Below are 22,452 nucleotides of genomic sequence, written 5' to 3' on the forward strand. Positions count from 1 at the left end.
TGTAGCATCCTTACGAGGCACCTGCCATCGTTTCTATTTTCAGATGAGGAAACTGAGGCTCGGAGATGCGGAAGTTCCCGCCAACGGTCAGACACCCAGTCGCTGCTGGGTCTGAACGAAAGGATCACGAGCAGGGCGGCTGTCTGCTGCCCTGGGCTCCACCCCCTCCGGCTGCCTTCCATCTCACCCAGAGCAACGCGGGTGTCCCGACCCCGACCGTGGCCTGCGGGCGGGGCCTCTCTCACAGCCGCGTCCTTTCTGAGCTCCCCTTCCCGGCTCCCGGGGCATCTTCATGCTGCCCCCTGGGGGCTCTTCCCGGCCCCAGTGACACCACACCGCATGGCCTGGCCTGACCACGTGGCAGTTCCCACCTCGTCAGGACGCGTTTGTGTCAGCGTGATTCTCCGAGTGATGGTCATCACCTGACACGGTGAGCATCTGCCTCTTTTCTGTTTCTCGTGGTGGAATAACAAGGCCACCGTTCCTCGCATCAGCGGGCTGGAGGTGGGCTAAAGGGTGATTTTTATTTACCTCTGCCGATTTAACCCATGGATTATTTAATAATGAGCAATAGAATAGTGAGTCAAAATGTGCATTCCCGGGCTTCCCTGGCGGCGCAGTGGTTGAGAATCTGCCTGCCAATGCAGGGGACACGGGTTCGAGCCCTGGTCTGGGAGGATCCCACATGCCGCGGAGCGACTAGGCCCGTGAGCCACAACTACTGCGCCTGCGCGTCTGGAGCCTGTGCCCGCAACAGGAGAGGCCGCGACAGTGAGAGGCCCGCGCACCGCGATGAAGAGTGGCCCCCGCTTGCCGCAACTAGAGAAAGCCCTCGCACAGAAACGAAGACCCAACACAGTCGATAAATAAATAAATAAATAAATAAATAAATAAATAAAAATGTGCGTTCCCTTTTATTCAATGTGATGGCAAATACCTGATATTTTGTGTGCTAAAAGTATCTGTATATAAAATAAACTCACAATTTTCAGTGTATAAGGGAAAAGTGAATTTTACTAGCACAGGTGGACAAAGCATTTGTCTTCTCACATTTGTGAATGTAGTTGAGACAGTACAGCTGGTAACGATTACTGCAGTGAACTAAATAAACAGAGTTATTTTCTGAGGCCCTCTGAAGCTGGGCTCTTCCCTCCCAGGACGGGAGACAAGGCTTATTCCTTGACCTCGCAGTTCAGAGATGTTTCCAAGCCCTTGAGAAAGATGTTCCTGGGCTGTAAAGCTGGCAAGAAGCCTTATTTAGCTTTAAAAGGAAATTATCTACATTTCAAAGAGAAGGAGAAAGAACTTACAGTTCCAAGTTTTCCAAAGTCGATGCTCTACAAAAAAGGAGGAGGGGGCAGTCTCTCCCCTCGTTACCGCAGGAGAATCAAGCCTCTTAGTTTGTATTTGCTCGCTCGAAACACGGGTGAGACACAGCTCACGAGATGAACTCATGGTCAAAGGGAAGAGATTAACAGAGCCCTTGATCCGTCCGAGGGCGCGGCCCCGGGGCCCACCTCCATCCCCTGCGTCACGGGAAGCCCATCCTCTGGGACGGCGCAGACCCTAGGAGCCCTCCCGTACCCACCATGGGTTCCAGTGGGCACTTTCCAGGGTGCAATCCCTTCCCCAAAGTCTGAGCGTCCCCAAGGGGCCCTCAGCCCCATGGCACGCTTTGGGACGTACGTGCCTGTCTGAGTCCATTGCTGGTCCTGTGTCCCCAGAGGTCCTCCCGTGTGATGTGGCGACCAAGGCTCCCCACGTGTGTGCTCAAGCCCCACAGGCTGACCCCCGGGTCCCGTCCTGCCTTCGGTGGAGCCGGCCGGGCGGGTCTAGGAGAGGCAGCTGAACTTGGCCTCGAGGAGGGCTGGGGACCCAAAGTCACAGGACGGGGGGAGGAATCTCTGGCCAGGGGTGGGCGGGAATGCTGTTCTCACGCTCCTGTATCAGAGAAGCCCTCATTTATTAATTTTAAGATTTATTTTGTCAAGCTCTCTTCTTACCATCGCAGAACCTAATTCCCCGAGGGAAGCCCCTCCCCGTCGTCCTGCTGGGGTCCCTGCCCCCACCGCCCCTGAGGACAGGCCCTAGATCATTCCACCCTCATCCTCCAGGACGGGCCAGTGCACAGGGAGCGCCGGACACCTGCTGCTTCAGGGTCCTCCCGGAGCCTCCTCCGGGGCCGGAGCCCAGGGCGGCGGGCGTGGGAGTGCCAGGACACCTGCTCTGCCTCGGGGAGTGGGGAGGGCTTGGCCTCCACCCAGGCCCAGCAAGGACGGCCGCGACGGGGAAACGGGGTCACACGCCCGCCTCGCCCCCCGCAGGGCCAGCCCCGACCCTCGGCGCTGACAGGGCTCGCCCTCCACGTGGCCGCTGCTGGCCCTGGTCACTGTCACCGCTGACCTCCGTCCCTGTCAGCGCTGACCTTGGTCACTGTCACCGCTGACCTCTGTCCCTGTCAGTGCTGACCTTTGTCACTGTCACCGCTGACCTCCGTCCCTGTCAGTGCTGACCTTGTCACTGTCACTGCTGACCCTGGTCACTGTCACTGCTGACCTCCATCCTTGTCAGTGCTGACCTTGTCTCTGTCACTGCTGACCCTGGTCACTGTCAGTGCTGACCTTGTCACTGTCACTGCTGACCCTGGTCACTGTCACTACTGACCTTGGTCACTGTCACCGCTGACCTCCGTCCCTGTCCGTGCTGACCTTTGTCACTGTCACTGCTGACCCTGGTCACTGTCACCGCTGGCCTTGTCTCTGTCACTGCTGACCCTGGTCACTGTCAGCAATGACCTAAGGCCGTTCCAGTGCTGACAGCGTCTGCTGACCCAAGAGAGGCCGGACCTCCCAGAATAAAAGCCCGAGGAAGCAGCAGCTGAGCCTCCGGCCTCAGGAGCGGGACGCCCACGCCCCTGGCCGCAGGGGTCAAAGGTTCGGGCCGAGCGAGCCTCGGGGCACCGGATCCCAGCCCTGCCGTGGGGGTCCCGGAAGCTCAGAGGAAGAAGCCAGGCTCCCCCGGGGTCAGCGTCCGGGCACTGAGGCAGGAGGGGCCCCCGAGCCCGACCCCCGCTCTCCCCAGCCCCTCCCGTCACCTGCTTGTCACCGTACCTGGAGGGTGCACCCGGCCCCGCGGATCAGGGACGGCTCTGTGACTGTGAGCCCCTTGGTGTCCGAGCCGCTCCACGTCACCCGACCCGATGGCGACGTTTGTTTTCGGTTCTCAGTTAGAAGATCCTCAAATGGAGAGTCTGCCCCGGGGAAGGGGTGGGGCTGGTAGACGTTTGCTGTGTCCTCACTTCTCCAGGTTCCAGGTTCTGGAGACAGAATCCATGTTTATTTCTGAAATTGCCTCCCTCCTGCTCCATACACACACGTGCACACACTTACACACACACACACACACACGTGTACACACACACTCACACATGTACGCACACACTCACACACGTACACACGTACACACACTCACACACACATGTACACACACTCACACACGTAGGCTCCCATGCAGGAACACACATATGCACACATACACGCACATGTACACATGCTCACACATTTACACACACACACACATAGGCCCCCATGCAGGCACACATAGGCCCCCATGCGGGCACACACAGGCAGGAACACGCACACACAGGCAGGAACACACACGTACACACACACGTACACACTCACATGTGTACACACACACACGTAGGCCCCCATGCGGGCACACACAGGCAGGAACACACACATCTGTGCACACACATACCTATGGTACACACACGTGCAGGCACATATTATTCTTGTGGAGCTCATGAATCTCGGGCCGAATCCGAGACAAAGACTGTGTTCAGGGCAGGCAGGCTTTTCTCTCTGCGTGTGAGTCAAGGTAAAAAACAACGTCTACCTGGAGGAAATCGGGAATATTGATTTCCCTGAAGGAAACATGCGGATATTCTTTTTGTTTTGCATTCGCTTTGAATTCCAGTTTTAAAGGAACAGTTTATTCTAGGAGAAAATTTTTTCTCAGGAAAAATATATATTATTTAATATTCTTGTCTCTTACTGTGGTGTAAATTTACTGTTAGGTACCAATAAAGCATATATCTTTTTTCCAACCAAATTCTGTATTATCTATTTTGTCATTGCCAGAATATAAACCACTTTTCAGGAAAGCTGTGCTCGTGTTTTTGTACCGCTGTCTGTCATGCTGCCACGGCCCTCGGGAAGTTTTTTAGAAACGTGCATTTGGTTTTCTTTCATCGCCAGAAGCATTTAAGTTTGCTCAGTTCTGAAATACCATTAAATTGATCTCGGAGCGTTACCTGTGGTTAAATGCCTTTATTCTCAATTCTGGGGAGAAAGGGGGAGTGGGGAGGAGGGCTCGGGCCTGGGTTTGGCTCGGAAGGCACGGCCCCTGCTCATTTACGGCCTGGGCCTTGGCCGCGCCGTAGGGCTGTGCCCCTGGCCAACTCTGGGCCCCCCTGGCAGGAGCAGTGTCACCTGGCCGCGACCCCTGGCCCTTCTGGGCTGAGAGTGCCCGGTGCCCTGCGGGCGACAGGGAGACGGGGCTCTAATTTTACCTCACGCTGCGTTTTGGAACTGAGGCTATTTATCAAAACAAGGGAATATAGCAGAATCGTGGTTAGTATGCAGCTTCAACAAAACACAGAAATAGAATTTAGAATCCGAAGCCTGAGGGATCTGTAGGGTTGGAAATACTGAGTAATTCCTGCCTCTGAATACATTTTCATGTGATGGTGTAAATGCTGTAAACCAAAATAGAGCCTCTCTTCCATTATGAAGATGAGCTTTTAATTCACCACTTTACTCTGCTAATGTAGACCCAAGTTAAAAGTGTGATTTTTTCTATCTTCTACATGTTCTATCAGCAATTTGTGATGGAAGTAATTTGATGCAATTTACTTCATGATAATTTTTTCTTTTTAAAATTTGAAAATGAGAAAAAAAAAGAATGAAAAAGCTCACTAATCAATCTTTTTGTTTAGATGTTTAAAATTCACATGCATCTATTTAAAAGATAAATCTACCAATTAAAGGGCTCACCTTTTCAGGTGTGCTGTTCTTTCCAAAGAATTCCTCTGTCAACAATGTTGCATTAAATGTTTTCAGATATTCTCTGCTGAAAGTTAGACCCCTAAAGGGCCAACATTTGGTTCTACTAGATAGGAAAAGCCCAACACAGCAGGGATTGTTTCCCTGAGAGGTCGTGGGTTGGTAAGTCTGTAACACACTTGGAAAATTCATTATCCACGACTAATAACAAAAGATGAACTCAGCCAAAAATTCAGCCGGCTCAGTGAAAACAAAAAGGAACACACACTCAAAAGCCTGGGGCTGGCCGGGGTTGTCCCGGGGCCGGAGGGGCAGGAGGGTTTCTGGTGGAGGTGACCAGAGGTCCCCGCCACGGAGGAGCCGGTGACGCGGCTGCGGCACAGGAACTGGACTCGAGGGGGTTTCCGGTTCCTCGCATTCCAGCAGTTTGGGCGTAAAGAACGTCTCTGTCCAGACTGGATCCTTGTGACCTTGTGAGAGAGCGTCCGAAGCCTTGACCCCGAGAGCAGTTTGTCCGAGGAGGCCTGTTGCTGATTCCGCGTCCTGGACTCCTCGCTCCCTTGTTTCAGATCATCCAGAATACGTCTTCTGGATTCCCGGTCAGAACTGTGGCTACAGTTTGGGGAACACGGCAAAGATTTTTGTCTGCTTGGCTCACCGCTGCTGTCCTGGTTCTAGAATACTCTGTGGTTAGGGGCAGAAATCCATTTGAGAGCGGTTCACCCCCGACCCTGTGAGCTGAAGCCCTGGACGGCTCCGAAATCCTGAGCAGGAAGAAGACTGCTGATTCCACAGCTGATTTTCTCAGCGTTATTCTACCTGCGTCCCGAATGCACGCAATGGGCAGGTAAAGGGAAAGCGTGAGAGAAGCAGAGAGGCCGGGTGGTGACAGTGGAGCTGCTTTGTCTGTTAGGCTGAAGAGTCTTCAAAGGTGGTTTTTCTTCCCAAGGGGAGAAAAGAGTTCTAAACCAACACAGGCATTTCTATACCTATCAGCATAAAAACGATGTTAATTTATCACACTCAGCCTATTACTTATGAATTTGAAATGGATGCTGTAGACATACTGTAGGTAGCAGCTTACTTTATCTTTTAGAACGCCGTTTATATTTTCCTTGAATATTCTGAAGCTATACATGTTCCTCTCACCATTGTTTGGGGTTTTATTCATCACCAACGATTGTATGTCAGTGCACATGTTGGAATACATTCAGGCTTGGGAACTTCAACTATCCATTGACCTTTGAAATTAATGACACCAAAAAAACTGAGAAAAACAAAATTTAAAAAAAAAAGAAATTAATGACATGGGGAATGACAGTGAGACTGAAGGCTGGGCAGGGAGTTCCTTCAACTGTGAACACATGACCCTGAACTCTCTGTGTCTGAATTACCTACAACAGTTAATGGTTAATGGCCCTGAGCATAGTAGGGATTTATCAGTGCTTTTTGAACAAATAAAAGAATGTCCTCTAGGACAGAACTGTGAGTCACCTGCATTTCAAAAAGTCAGGAAATTCTGTCCAGACTCTCAGCACTTTGAGAAAAAAAATACAAGAGCTGTATAAAGCCAGTTAAATTTGTGTTCTTCCTTATTGCTATGACTGTTTCTGGCCCCCCCAAATTCATGCATGGAAGCCAAGCCCCCAGGGTGCTGGTGTCTGGAAGCAGCGCCTCTGGGAGCTGATGAGGCCACGCGGGTGGATCCTCATGATGGGTGACCTTACAGCACCCCTTCCTCCGGGTGAGGACACGGCGAGAAGACGCCATCTGAACTGGGAAGAGGGTTCGGAGTCTGCAGACGCCTTGATCTCAGACTTCGGCCTCCAGAACTGGGAGAAACAAATGTCTGTGGTTTATAAACCCCCAGTCTGTGGTTTCTGTTACAGCAGCCCGAACGGAATAAGACACTCACTCTTATCCAAACGTCCAAGTATGCACTGTTTTATCAAGAGTGAGGAAATTCTAAGTCATGTGGGTATTGCCTTTGAGTTTTAAAATTAAAACACACAAAAAAGAACACTGTAAGCCAGATTATGGAAATCCTGCTAACGTGGTACAATTACCATCACATTTATGAATGGTCCAGGGCTTTAAAGTAAACCAGCTTCCTAATTACTATACAAAATTCTAGAATTCTTAACCTGTGGTAGACAGTCATAGTTTATACAAAACGTGTTATATTACAAAATGATGTCTATTTGGAACCAATATGCCAACGTTCTTCTGGAAGCATGAAGGCCACATCCCATGTCTGAACTGACCCACGAGGGTGGATCTCGGCTGCTACCTCGGCTGCCGTCACCTGTCACGTTGGTCTCCTGAGGCCACCTGGCCTCATCCGAGCCCACAGGCTGCACCGGGTCCTAGCCTCCTCTTGCTGTGGCGGTAGGACCAGCCACAGTGCCTGCCCCGAAGAACCTTAAACAAGTGTTTGTTTAATAAATAAACCTACCATCAGCTGTTCACCTCAGACCTCCACGTTTTTCTCACGCTAGCTCGGTTGACTCTGTCTCCCTGGATTTAGAGTCTTTTAACTTCAGTGTAGTGCTATCTTCTAGAATATATACTGTGCTAGTTTTATCCCAGGGTTAGCCAGTTGGGAGCTTTACAAAGTTTCTAGGGTGCGTTTTCACCAATTCCGTCTCTCTTTCTGACTTAGCTGTGCTTCTGATGGGTGGCCTGTGTCCCTTTTCCCCCAACTGCAAGTCTGTAGGGCTGCCAAGTGGCCCAGTGTTCACTTGTCCAAGGTGGCCATGGTGGGCAGAAAGGCCTCCTGAGATGGGAATCCTGTGTCCACAGCCCTGTGTCCAGCAGGGTCTTGGCCACTGAGAGGAAAAGGCTTTTCTGAGTGAAATCAAGTTGGCTGTCAATGACCACTGCATCTTTTTATCTTTCTCTTTATATATATATATATAGTAGTGTGTATCTGTTAATCCCGAACTCCCAATTTATCCCTCCCACCCACCTTTTCGCCTTTGGTAACCATAAGTTTGTTTTCTACGTCTGTGGGTCTATTTTTGTTTGTAAATAAGTTCGTCTGTATCATTTTTAAGATTCCACATATAAGTGACATCATATGATATTTGTCTTTCTCTGTCTGACTTACTTCACTTAGTATGATCATCCCTAGTTGCTGTATAGCACAGAGAACTATATCCCATGTCCTGGGATAAACCATGATGGAAATCCAAAGGAAAACTTTCCATTCTTGGGGAAAATAAAAGTGGTGAGCTCTTGGGATTTTCGATTGTAAGGAAATAGAAATGGAAGTGAATTGTGGGTCTTAGCAGCGTGTGCTGCTGGCACCTTCACGTGATCTGGAGGACTGTGGTGACACGCCTTATTTCACAGGGAAGCCGAGTTTTCTCAGCCACAGCTTTGCCTGAGCGGAGGCTGTGTTCCTTGTCAGATGGAACAAGTCTGACCCATCTCTGGAAACTAGTGACATGTTTTATTGGTATCACAACCATAGGATCATTATAAAACCACACAAAGTCGCAATATTGTGCAGGAAATATTCATTTCTTAAGAAAATAATTTAGATTTCAGCACTCAACAGAAGCACTGTTCAGCTTCTGTGCATGTATTTTCTGGCAACACTCTGACTGTCTATAAACACCGGATCCACCGAGGCCACCCTCGCTGCTATGAAGGAGTGGACGCAGTGCAGGACAGCCGTCAGATCCTGAAACTCCAGTTCCTGGAAGGAAACACAGCACGTACTTATGTATCATAAGTGTCAGAAAACACACGACAGAAAATGTAACAGATTCTACGTTCTCAGAACCGCGAGGAAACACAGCATGTACTTATGTATCATAAGTGTCAGAAAACACACGACAGAAAATGTAACAGATTCTACGTTCTCAGAACCGCGAGGAAACACAGCATGTACTTATGTATCATAAGTGTCAGAAAACACACGACAGAAAATGTAACAGATTCTACGTTCTCAGAACCGCGAGGAAACACAGCACGTACTTATGTATCATAAGTGTCAGAAAACACACGACAGAAAATGTAACAGATTCTACGTTCTCAGAACCGCGAGGAAACACAGCATGTACTTATGTATCATAAGTGTCAGAAAACACACGACAGAAAATGTAACAGATTCTACGTTCTCAGAACCGCGAGGAAACACAGCATGTACTTATGTATCATAAGTGTCAGAAAACACACGACAGAAAATGTAACAGATTCTACGTTCTCAGAACCGCGAGGAAACACAGCATGTACTTATGTATCATAAGTGTCAGAAAACACACGACAGAAAATGTAACAGATTCTACGTTCTCAGAACCGCGAGGAAACACAGCATGTACTTATGTATCATAAGTGTCAGAAAACACACGACAGAAAATGTAACAGATTCTACGTTCTCAGAACCGCGAGGAAACACAGCATGTACTTATGTATCATAAGTGTCAGAAAACACACGACAGAAAATGTAACAGATTCTACGTTCTCAGAACCGCGAGGAAACACAGCATGTACTTATGTATCATAAGTGTCAGAAAACACACGACAGAAAATGTAACAGATTCTACGTTCTCAGAACCGCGAGGAAACACAGCATGTACTTATGTATCATAAGTGTCAGAAAACACACGACAGAAAATGTAACAGATTCTACGTTCTCAGAACCGCGAGGAAACACAGCATGTACTTATGTATCATAAGTGTCAGAAAACACACGACAGAAAATGTAACAGATTCTACGTTCTCAGAACCGCGAGGAAACACAGCATGTACTTATGTATCATAAGTGTCAGAAAACACACGACAGAAAATGTAACAGATTCTACGTTCTCAGAACCGCGAGGAAACACAGCATGTACTTATGTATCATAAGTGTCAGAAAACACACGACAGAAAATGTAACAGATTCTACGTTCTCAGAACCGCGAGGAAACACAGCACGTACTTATGTATCATAAGTGTCAGAAAACACACGACAGAAAATGTAACAGATTCTACGTTCTCAGAACCGCGAGGAAACACAGCACGTACTTATGTATCATAAGTGTCAGAAAACACACGACAGAAAATGTAACAGATTCTACGTTCTCAGAACCGCGAGGAAGCACAGCACGTACTTATGTATCATAAGTGTCAGAAAACACACGACAGAAAATGTAACAGATTCTACGTTCTCAGAACCGCGAGGAAACACAGCACGTACTTATGTATCATAAGTGTCAGAAAACACACGACAGAAAATGTAACAGATTCTACGTTCTCAGAACCGCGAGGAAACACAGCATGTACTTAGGTATCATAAGTGTCAGAAAACACACGACAGAAAATGTAACAGATTCTACGTTCTCAGAACCGCGAGGAAACACAGCACGTACTTATGTATCATAAATGTCAGAAAACACACGACAGAAAATGTAACAGATTCTACGTTCTCAGAACCGCGAGGAAACACAGCATGTACTTATGTATCATAAATGTCAGAAAACACACGACAGAAAATGTAACAGATTCTACGTTCTCAGAACCGCGAGGAAACACAGCATGTACTTAGGTATCATAAGTGTCAGAAAACACACGACAGAAAATGTAACAGATTCTACGTTCTCAGAACCGCGAGGAAGCACAGCATGTACTTATGTATCATAAATGTCAGAAAACACACGACAGAAAATGTAACAGATTCTACGTTCTCAGAACCGCGAGGAAACACAGCATGTACTTATGTATCATAAATGTCAGAAAACACACGACAGAAAATGTAACAGATTCTACGTTCTCAGAACCGCGAGGAAACACAGCATGTACTTAGGTATCATAAGTGTCAGAAAACACACGACAGAAAATGTAACAGATTCTACGTTCTCAGAACCGCGAGGAAACACAGCATGTACTTAGGTATCATAAGTGTCAGAAAACACACGACAGAAAATGTAACAGATTCTACGTTCTCAGAACCGCGAGGAAGCACAGCATGTACTTAGGTATCATAAGTGTCAGAAAACACACGACAGAAAATGTAACAGATTCTACGTTCTCAGAACCGCGAGGAAACACAGCATGTACTTAGGTATCATAAGTGTCAGAAAACACACGACAGAAAATGTAACAGATTCTACGTTCTCAGAACCGCGAGGAAACACAGCATGTACTTAGGTATCATAAGTGTCAGAAAACACACGACAGAAAATGTAACAGATTCTACGTTCTCAGAACCGCGAGGAAGCACAGCACGTACTTATGTATCATAAGTGTCAGAAAACACACGACAGAAAATGTAACAGATTCTACGTTCTCAGAACCGCGAGGAAACACAGCACGTACTTAGGTATCATAAGTGTCAGAAAACACACGACAGAAAATGTAACAGATTCTACGTTCTCAGAACCGCGAGGAAGCACAGCACGTACTTATGTATCATAAGTGTCAGAAAACACACGACAGAAAATGTAACAGATTCTACGTTCTCAGAACCGCGAGGAAACACAGCACGTACTTATGTATCATAAGTGTCAGAAAACACACGACAGAAAATGTAACAGATTCTACGTTCTCAGAACCGCGAGGAAACACAGCACGTACTTATGTATCATAAGTGTCAGAAAACACACGACAGAAAATGTAACAGATTCTACGTTCTCAGAACCGCGAGGAAACACAGCACGTACTTATGTATCATAAGTGTCAGAAAACACACGACAGAAAATGTAACAGATTCTACGTTCTCAGAACCGCGAGGAAACACAGCACGTACTTAGGTGTCATAAGTGTCAGAAAACACACGACAGAAAATGTAACAGATTCTACGTTCTCAGAACCGCGAGGAAACACAGCACGTACTTATGTATCATAAGTGTCAGAAAACACACGACAGAAAATGTAACAGATTCTACGTTCTCAGAACCGCGAGGAAACACAGCACGTACTTATGTATCATAAGTGTCAGAAAACACACGACAGAAAATGTAACAGATTCTACGTTCTCAGAACCGCGAGGAAACACAGCACGTACTTATGTATCATAAGTGTCAGAAAACACACGACAGAAAATGTAACAGATTCTACGTTCTCAGAACCGCGAGGAAACACAGCACGTACTTATGTATCATAAGTGTCAGAAAACACACGACAGAAAATGTAACAGATTCTACGTTCTCAGAACCGCGAGGAAACACAGCACGTACTTATGTATCATAAGTGTCAGAAAACACACGACAGAAAATGTAACAGATTCTACGTTCTCAGAACCGCGAGGAAACACAGCACGTACTTATGTATCATAAGTGTCAGAAAACACACGACAGAAAATGTAACAGATTCTACGTTCTCAGAACCGCGAGGAAACACAGCACGTACTTATGTATCATAAGTGTCAGAAAACACACGACAGAAAATGTAACAGATTCTACGTTCTCAGAACCGCGAGGAAACACAGCACGTACTTATGTATCATAAGTGTCAGAAAACACACGACAGAAAATGTAACAGATTCTACGTTCTCAGAACCGCGAGGAAACACAGCACGTACTTATGTATCATAAGTGTCAGAAAACACACGACAGAAAATGTAACAGATTCTACGTTCTCAGAACCGCGAGGAAACACAGCACGTACTTATGTATCATAAGTGTCAGAAAACACACGACAGAAAATGTAACAGATTCTACGTTCTCAGAACCGCGAGGAAACACAGCACGTACTTATGTATCATAAGTGTCAGAAAACACACGACAGAAAATGTAACAGATTCTACGTTCTCAGAACCGCGAGGAAACACAGCACGTACTTATGTATCATAAGTGTCAGAAAACACACGACAGAAAATGTAACAGATTCTACGTTCTCAGAACCGCGAGGAAACACAGCACGTACTTAGGTATCATAAGTGTCAGAAAACACACGACAGAAAATGTAACAGATTCTACGTTCTCAGAACCGCGAGGAAACACAGCACGTACTTAGGTATCATAAGTGTCAGAAAACACACGACAGAAAATGTAACAGATTCTACGTTCTCAGAACCGCGAGGAAACACAGCACGTACTTAGGTATCATAAGTGTCAGAAAACACACGACAGAAAATGTAACAGATTCTACGTTCTCAGAACCGCGAGGAAACACAGCACGTACTTATGTATCATAAGTGTCAGAAAACACACGACAGAAAATGTAACAGATTCTACGTTCTCAGAACCGCGAGGAAACACAGCACGTACTTATGTATCATAAGTGTCAGAAAACACACGACAGAAAATGTAACAGATTCTACGTTCTCAGAACCGCGAGGAAACACAGCACGTACTTATGTATCATAAGTGTCAGAAAACACACGACAGAAAATGTAACAGATTCTACGTTCTCAGAACCGCGAGGAAACACAGCATGTACTTATGTATCATAAGTGTCAGAAAACACACGACAGAAAATGTAACAGATTCTACGTTCTCAGAACCGCGAGGAAACACAGCATGTACTTATGTATCATAAGTGTCAGAAAACACACGACAGAAAATGTAACAGATTCTACGTTCTCAGAACCGCGAGGAAACACAGCATGTACTTATGTATCATAAATGTCAGAAAACACACGACAGAAAATGTAACAGATTCTACGTTCTCAGAACCGCAAGGAAACACAGCATGTACTTATGTATCATAAATGTCAGAAAACACACGACAGAAAATGTAACAGATTCTACGTTCTCAGAACCGCAAGGAAACACAGCATGTACTTACACACTATAAATGTCAGAAAAACACACGACAGAAAATGTAACAGATTCTACGTTCTTAGAACCGCAAGGAAGTTGCTCAAGTACAAACACACACGAACTAAGAAAGGTGGCTGTAACATGAACACACTGGTCCTCTGGGATTTTTGCATCGATATCCTGACAGTTGGGTTTAATTCTTGATTTTCTTGTAACTAACATAGGTTAGCACTCAGGTCCTCTGTTCGGCATCCTGACTGCATCTGTGCTGGGTTTTCAGTCACCTGACCAGCAGCATCAGGTCAGGACTTCGGCCTCCACTGAAGCCTGTCAGAGCTCTCACACGGCAGGGCTCACCGTGTTCCCAATTTAGCAGAATGAATCGTGCTAGACCCTGCGTGTGTGCACGTGCGCCTGTGCACATGTGTGAATGTATGTGCACACATGTGCCGCTGTACTTAGGTGCCCATGTGTGTACGCTCTGCATGCATGTGTGCCCGTGTGCATGCATGCACACGTGTGTTGTAAGTGTTCGTGCACATGGATGTGTGTGTCCGCGTGCTCGGCAGGTCAGAGAGCTGCTAGCGTGGAGCTAGAGGCTGGGGCACACGGCCAGCAAGTTCTGTCTCATGTTCTGTGAGTTTCGCCCACTGAACCCTGTCACCCGGTTACTTTCCTCTGCAATTTATTTGTCCCAATGACCTCGATTTTTATAAAGTCTTTTAAGATTTCATGGTGGCTGAAACACTGATTTTAAATATGATCTACGGCTTGGCATAATTATCAAATTTTAAGTGTTTTAATACCTTGATCTTTTCCGTAATTAGCTAAACCTCTCAGGAAGCCATGAGGGTCTATACTGGGCTCGTCAAACTATGAGGACTGAGGTCACCCAAACTTGAGAAAACATTTCTTCTTTTATGATCCTTACTCTCAGGAATGTTCCATCTATCACAAGGGTGACACTTGCAATGAACGTGTAAGTGTTAACATTGCCCGGATGTCCTCAATACCTCTCCTCGCGCAGAAATCACATTTCCTTATGGCACTACCCCTATTTCCATCTTGCTGCGCAAACCGCAGACATGTGTCAAAAACTGTCTGTGAGATGACAGACAGCCCTTCCGAGGAGCGGTAGCCCTCCTGGGCTTTTAGTTTTCCCTAATTGTCATCTAATGGCCCAGTGCACGAGGGGGAAATTTTAAAGTCTGTAACCGTTTAAGAGACCAGTTTCCACTCAGCTGTAGCAATTCAGACACAGACTGTATTTCAAAGGGAGCCTTAACCACTGTCCTTCCCAAAGAATTCAACATGGAAGCTGATCAAAGTTATACTTGCAAGAGAGGATTGTTAAATAAATGAACGAGTCTCTAGAATAAGTGAATACACGCTGTAATTTCCCTTAGAAAATGCCCCAAACCAGTATAACTGAATGTGACAATTAGCAGGGATAATCACGCACAGAACACAGTTTACCATGTGTTATTCTACAGGGGACTCAGATCGGGGCCCAGCCGCTGAGTGTGGACACAGGCCCACTGCGGGGATCGGATACGGGTCTCCCACTCGTGGACTCTGCGGCCCGGGCAGTGCTGTGCCGGGGCCTCTGAGCTGCAGCGTTTGCTGATGGCTGTGGTATTTGTAGATACTCCCCACGGACTGATGACAGGCTGGCAAAGTTCCTGAAACTCCACCGAGTGGCTCCCCATGGGGTGTGACCCACACGGCCCAGGACGGAGCCGGGCCAGGCGGAGGGGACAGTGGTTCCCTCCACAACCAGCGCAGGAGGCCGTGGAGGGAAAACATGGCTTCCGGTACAACGTCGGTACCCAGCCAACGCCGGTCCTCTTCAAGCCATCTGTTAATAGAGCATCAAAGGTCAGCCTCAAAGGTCAAAAGTGAAGCAGGACACCCCGAGTAAGGCGCCAAGTTCATTTTCCAGAGGTGGAAATGGAAGTTTTAGGGTTTTAGGTAACTTCTGCGAGGTGACAGGCTGACTAGTCACAGAACTGGCACCGAAATCCAGGACAAACTTTGGTCCAATGGGCCCTCGCCGTTTCCTGACAAAACATCCAGAAGAAACCTAGTGCACTAGCTCTTACACCGAGCGGTCCTGAGGCGTCAGCACATCCGGGAGCGTCCTGGAAAAGCAGATTCTCAGGCCGCATCCCCCTTGGTGCCTGCTGGTCTGTGTGCCCCTCGGAGACGGAGGCTCTGCGGAGGGGATGTCGTCCTGCAGGAGCTCAGGGAGCAGGGTGGCACCTCACACACCTCACAGAGGCACCCGGGCCTCCTCCACCCTGGAGGAGAGCCGTCCAGTGGGCGCGGCTGGGGCCCGAGAGCAGGTGGAGGGGAGGGGATGGCTGGGGGCTGAGCTGCCCTGGAGGCATCCAGCAGGCATGCAGCGGGTGGAGCTGGGCAGGGAGAAGGGTTCAAGCACAAGGTGAAGCAGCAATCGCTGACATAGAAGCTGCAGCAAGTTATCCAGGAGATCCAGAGAGGATAATTCATAGCACGGCTACAGTGAACCACTGATCTTCCGTGTAGACAGAACCGCCTTGCATTGGAAGCACTGCCACCTAGGGCTCGCATAGCTGGAGAGGAGAAGTCAATTCCTGGCTTCGAAGCTTCAAAGGACAGGCTGACTCTCTTGGTGGAAGAAACATTCACAAGTTGAGGTCTGGGGAAGTCGTTCTGGCTTCTACGTGAGTTAACGTAAACTTTACGCCGACTTGAACAATCTGTTTTGTGCCATATTAAACACACATCGTGATGCCAGCGCTCCTCTCCTGGGCTGGTTGTGGGGATGAGGCAGTTGTGCCTACGAAGGGCTGAGCACAGTGGCGGCTTGTAACGTAACGGGTGCGATAAAAGATCCACCCACCCACCGGGCCGCGGTAAAGGCCCGACAACCCAGGAAGGCTTGGAGGGAGGGGTGGGTCCCCAGGCAGGTGTCGTAACCAAGACGAGCCTTGCACAGAGACCCTCGGACCCAGCAAACCTCTGACCGATGTTTTCCAAGCAAACGTCTACGGGAAGCACAACGTCCAGGAAGAAAGCTGAGAAGCGGAGCCAAAGGCCAGCAGGTGAGAAACGGCGAGGCGGCCGGGTGGTGCTGGGCCCTAACCTGGACGCAGGCGGGACGCGGCTGGTGCACCTTCCCTGTCCCCACGCGGACGAGGGGCACCTTACTGACCGACCGTGCAGGGGACCTGGGAGGAAGGAAGGAGGGAAGAAAGGGAGGGAGGAAGGGAAAAGGAGAGCAAAGAAAGGAAAGCTCTGTTCCGTTCCAGCTTCCGGGAGAACAGATGAAGGACAATTTCAGACCCATATTTGGAAGGGGCTGCACTCGCGTGTCTCCTGTTCTGTCGAGGCCCCGCTTCACTCCATCTTCAGGAGGAACCTGGCCTTGTCTCCCTCCACCATCTCTCCACAATCCGACGCCGCCACGGTTACTTGCTGAAGCCGGCAGCGGCGTGATGTACCCCTGCTCAGCCCCCGCCGTCCACGTCTGACCGTCTGCGCGACTCATGACGCCGAGGAATAGTTTCCAGTGGAGTTTATCCTCCCGGGTCATCACAGAGTGAAAAACACCCGCCTCTGTTCCTCCTGAAGACATAATTCTTCTTCATCACACAGTGTGCTGCCTTCAAGGACCAACGTCTGCCCCGTGGATTCTCAACTGGGCTCGCCAGAAACCTCCGTGTGCAGAGGTCTGTAGTCGTCAGGGATTTTCACGATAATTGGAACAATTTTTTCCTTGGAAACTGATAAAAATTTTTGTGAGTGTATCTGGTAGTTCTTTCAATACTAACTTGCTCTTTCTTTCTTCGTTAATTTATTCATTTAAAACACATCTACTAAGTGCTGAAGATAAAAAGCTAAAGAAAAGCTCCCCTTGATGGCTCAGTCTAGAGGCAGAAATGAAATCGTAGAGAAACGCGTAAAATACAAACAACGGGCATAGGAAAGGGGTCGGGGGGTAGAAGGGCACCATCCCTCCCTGCAGTGGACCCCAAATTCAGTCCTTGTGACTTAACTATAATTCGCTTATAACCTATTAAGCAGATCAGTAGGCAAGTAAATCCTTCATTCCAGAAAGCTTGTTTATGCTACACTCTTTTTTTTAGGAGAAAGATGTAGAAAACATGAAAACAAATACTTTCTTTAAAAAAGACTGCAACCCCAAAGCTCCAGCCATTGGCGTCACTATGGGGTCCGCCCAAGTCCCGGAATTGCATGACGTTTTTGTAAATAATGGATAGAAAAAATAACTTCCCCTCCGTGCTCCCAGAGCCCCAGAATCCTCCCTCGGATTCCAGCGCAACTCGGCGTTTTCTCTTTACGCCATTCCTGAGGCAGCGATGGGTTAAACATCCCAGCAAGATTCTCAATAAATGCTCAAAGGTTAACTGCTCCCTGACTACCACTCCCGTAACTAAAAGCTCAGTTAATAGGAACAGTTTTCTCCGAAACTCTTGGTTCACTGATGACATCACGCTGCTCTCCCTTCCACCGGCCATAGCCCTGGTTCCTATTCAGAATACAGGGCCCGGCTCTTCGTTTAAATCCAGCGGTAGCTACAGGTGCTCTCACGGGTTCTAGATTCCCGACTGGCGTTTCCAACCTTCCCTCTGTCTCACAAGCTGTAATAAACGCAGAACATCAGCCTGAAGCTGTTTCTTCAAAACGCCGCCCGTGTTTATTGGAGGCTCTCCACGTGCATGTTTCCTGCTCCGTGTGACAGCGTGGAAACTACTTTTGTCCCCAGTTTTATCCCCACTTGCAAGGCCCCGGGAGGGGCTTGAGCAAGGGGTCCCTGGTCCTTGTGTTACCTGCTGAGGCCCCGGCCCCCCTCTGCCCTACTCTCTTGCACCCCACGGCCCCGGAGGGGAGGCACAGGGGGGCTGCCGGAGGTCCTGGGATCTGGGGGGAGGGTTCACGTGGACATGGGTTCAGTTTGGGTCTCCTGGGAGCTTTGATGTATCTCACACTCATTTCTGTGTCTAGTTAGCTTATCGTATTTGCAATTTTGTATTTTTTTTCATAAAGAGACACCTGCAGACTGTTTAAGCTTCAGTTCTGCAAATCCTGTATCCGCCCCTGTGGCCTCCACAACTTTCTAGGACTTTCTCTTTTCCTGAAAATGGAAACTGAAGCTGCCTAAACCGAGGGCCACAAAGAAGCCGAGTCTGCTTCAATACGCATGCCCCAAAGTTTATGTCATCTGTTTCAGACTGTCTGGTTTAGATCATCCAATGCCTCTACTCCCTTTATCAACACAGATAGCCAACCAAGAGTTGACTAAACATTAAAAAATAAATACTTTAAAATCGAATGAAACAGGAGTCCCTGTGAAAAGGGAATCCAGGTGTCATGTGAGCATGTCCTGGGACATCAGGTGCTCTGGCGAAGCCCCTGGAACCCGTGAGCACAGGATCCCAAGGCGCACTGGGGGGCTGGCTTCCTAAGCGTCCCCCTGGCTCACACGGACGGCACCGGACCTGAGCCTGGAAGGGGTCCCGGGGCCCCTCCCGGCCGCAGTCCCTAGGGCGAAGGGCAAATCAATACATCAGCAGAGGAGGAACTGCTGCGCTAGCCGCATCCATGCAGATCAAGGACCCAACACACGGTACAATCACTTCCAGCCTCCCTCCCTCTCCCCGCTCTCCTCTGACCCCACTCTGCTGGTGGCAATGTCCACTGGACTCCGCTCAGGGCAGCGTGACTGAGCGTGGCCGCCTCTCCATCACAGCCCAGGGACCCGTGTCCCTGCCAGCATCACTGCCCCGTTGGCTGCCCTGTGGTACCCCTCCAGACCCAAAAGCCTTGACAGTGGTTACGGTCTGATTTTGATTGTATCCACTCCCTACGTACAAGAATGTCAAGCGTTTCTGCACAATCTCAGTTGTACTTAAACAGTAGATGTGGTGCATTATCTCATTAACTGCAGTGAAGAGATGTTAAAAATTGACACAATATTCGGATATAACAATGTCACATGAGATGTGTCCCTCTGATGAATTTCATCAAAAAGTGCATGCAAAGTGCTGACAATCAGTTTCCAAACAATATGTGTCTGTAGGTTTTGCATGTTTGTTTTCTCTTTCTTTTGGTTTTGTGTATGGAACTTATCCTTCAGTTTGTCTTTAGTTTATATTAAAACTGGGTTGTTGACAACACAGTTATACATAAAGTATGGAAAAAATCAACAGTTGCTGATAGTAAAATGACAGCTCAATGCAATGAATTTGTAAGCTATGTCAAGATCCTTTGAATTAACAGAGTGGTTTGTTCCTAATACCACAGACAATCCATCACTTAATGCAGTTTGTAAAAGTCTTCCTTTGAATATTGACTTCCCCTGTATTTTTAAATATTGTTTTCCTGCTACTACTGACTAAGCAAATTGTGATTTTCAGTGGAATCAAATAATGTTTCGATGATTACAATTTTAGGATATTAAAGCCTCTAACAGGAGACATACTATGGGCTCTTATGACATCCTTGCTGATTTCTGAGGAGCATTCACACTCCAATTCTGATTGTTTTCCCTAGGCCGGTGGAATGGCACGTCCACCCTCGGACACTCGGGCTTACTTGGGTGGGGCTGGGCTCAGGTGGATGAGTTCCTACCTTCATCTCAATCTGCTTGGTGTCCAGATTCTGAAACAGCAGCTTCACACGAGCTTTCCCATCATCTGAAGATCCTTTCAGCTGAGAGAATTTAAATCTCCAGAGCACATTCTGTAAAGGAAGGCAATTATCTAGTGGTTTAGACACAAGAGCTCACTTCTTTAATTAACATCTGCCAATATGTTAAATAATCTATTTAAATAAATGCAAACATTTTCTCGGTTATCTTATGTACACTGAGCACGTGGTGACTTAGAATCTCCACCTTCTCTTTCCGAGTCTAAGAGGCTGACCCCCTCAAGCCACCAGACTTCCTGGGGGTCCCTTCTGTCAAGGTCCAAGGAGTCTGTCCTGGTGCCCGAGCGCCCAGGCCCCCATGGTCTCCTCTTCAATCCCATGCTACCCGCACCGCCTTTCTCCTGGGTTTTCCTTATGTTTAAAAGCATCATAAGCGCTTTGCTCCCTTTTCTTCTTGTAAAACTTTAAAAAATCCACTCCAAGGCCCAGGTCTTGCTACATAGAGTATATGAGACACGGTCAGCAGTGCAGAGAAAATGAAAACCTTTCTCCCGCCCCCTCCCCAGGTTAAGTTCAAATCACTCAATGTTGGTTTCTCCTGAACCAAGCTGGAAAACGTAGGTGCTATTACCTCTTAATACTAGTGCAACAATTGCTTAATGTTTGCTAAGGTACTTTAGAGATGATGTGTACTCTATAAACGCTTACTCTTCAATTAAAAAAAAGGGCTGCAGCAAATAAAGACTTAATGGCTGCCTTTTATAAAAGATAGTCTTTAATTATAGACTCTTTATGATAATAAATCTTTATCTTCCCAGAAAAAATCCCAATAGAGAACAGCAATTATTTTATAGCAAGCTATAAGTTTGTATTAAAAGCATTTATTTTGAAATAATGAACATACGTTTCTCTAAGTATCACAAAAGGCCAAGAGGCTGGGACGTGGGGAGAATTTCAGAGGCGCTGTTATCCCATCGGCTCCTTGGCCCATCTATTCACACCCGCACTGGCCTCGAGGCTCCTGGCACATCGTTCTCCTATATTGAATCTTGCAGCCGAACAGAGGCTCTGCAGCTCACGGTCAAGTGTCCCCACGCATGTTCCTTCTCGATGCTGAGAAGTTGGAACCCCGTGGGGTCTCGGGGAACAGTGACTCCAGTGCTTCCACTTTCACGGTCAGTCACTGGGGTCCATGCTGCCCGCTTCCCACTCGGGCACCAGGGCCCTTTCAGCTCGGAATCACTGCACCCACCCAGAATGAGGGCGCTCAGGGCCGCTTGCACACCCCTGCGGTAGCTCCAGGAGGGTTGCTGGTCCACTGAGATAAGCCAGAGGCGCGAACCACAGCCACAGCCCGGCCGGGAAGGCCCAGCACCAGCGATGAGACCCGCGGCGGCGGGGAGAGCTCTCGGGCCGCCTGCGACGCCCCCTCCCAGCAGCTCCCATCTCCCCGGGCGTCGCCCCGGCTCGCCCTTGGAGGGCAGGGAAAGACGGCTGTGATTTCAGCCGCTAAGATTCTGTGAAAACGGCCCAAATCTCAGCTGCCTTTAAAAGCACCCACCCTCCAGCTGTCCCGCCAGGAACTGTAATCATGAGGGCGCGTGTCCAGAGGAGCTGGAGGCATCTGGTGTCATGGTTTTGCGAAATTCCTCCCCAGACAAGCAAGACCCGGCCTGCCCTGAGAACATCCCCTGGCGTTTGCTCACATTTGCTTATGAGGAAGAGGAGCTCAGCAGTCGTAAGATTCTAGGAATAACCTACCTAATTATCATTTACATAGCATCACAAATGGCTGTTAAAAAAAAAAAAAAAGGCAAGGTCAGCATAGGACTTAGAAATATGGCAGCAAACGCCAGAAAGCAGCTAAAACTGTTGCAGGAGGGTACTCTGGGGAGTGAGCGTGACAAGGGACAGTTCAGAGGACTGCTTTTCCGTTATACGTCTGTTAGTACTAATAAGCCTTTTTAAACTTTGCACATGTATAACTTCGATTAAGGTAAAAATTAATAATGTTCATTCTAATCATGAGAAAAGCATCA

General features: G+C 48.1%; 1 protein-coding gene across 9 annotated transcripts in view; it reads right to left on the minus strand.

Annotated features, from left to right (window-relative positions):
* Positions 1–1,006: 1,006 nt before the first annotated feature.
* SNTG2 (syntrophin gamma 2) overlaps positions 1,007–22,452 on the minus strand; it is a 214,388-nt gene continuing 192,942 nt past the window's right edge. For 7 of the 9 annotated variants that reach the window (XM_059942328.1, XM_059942323.1, XM_059942324.1 and 4 more), the window contains 2 exons: positions 20,396–20,506; positions 8,500–8,769 (listed from right to left, as the gene is read on the minus strand). In XM_059942328.1, coding sequence (XP_059798311.1) covers positions 8,638–8,769; positions 20,396–20,506 — 243 coding nt within the window. In that variant the 3' untranslated portion in view covers positions 8,500–8,637. Of the gene's footprint in view, positions 1,942–3,110; positions 3,317–8,499; positions 8,770–20,395; positions 20,507–22,174; positions 22,206–22,452 lie in introns of those variants that run through there. The other 2 variants (XR_009506382.1, XR_009506384.1) reach the window with 2 other exon arrangements.

Source organism: Balaenoptera ricei, chromosome 13 (assembly GCF_028023285.1).
Source record: "Balaenoptera ricei isolate mBalRic1 chromosome 13, mBalRic1.hap2, whole genome shotgun sequence".
Classification (NCBI taxonomy): Eukaryota; Metazoa; Chordata; class Mammalia; order Artiodactyla; family Balaenopteridae; genus Balaenoptera; species Balaenoptera ricei.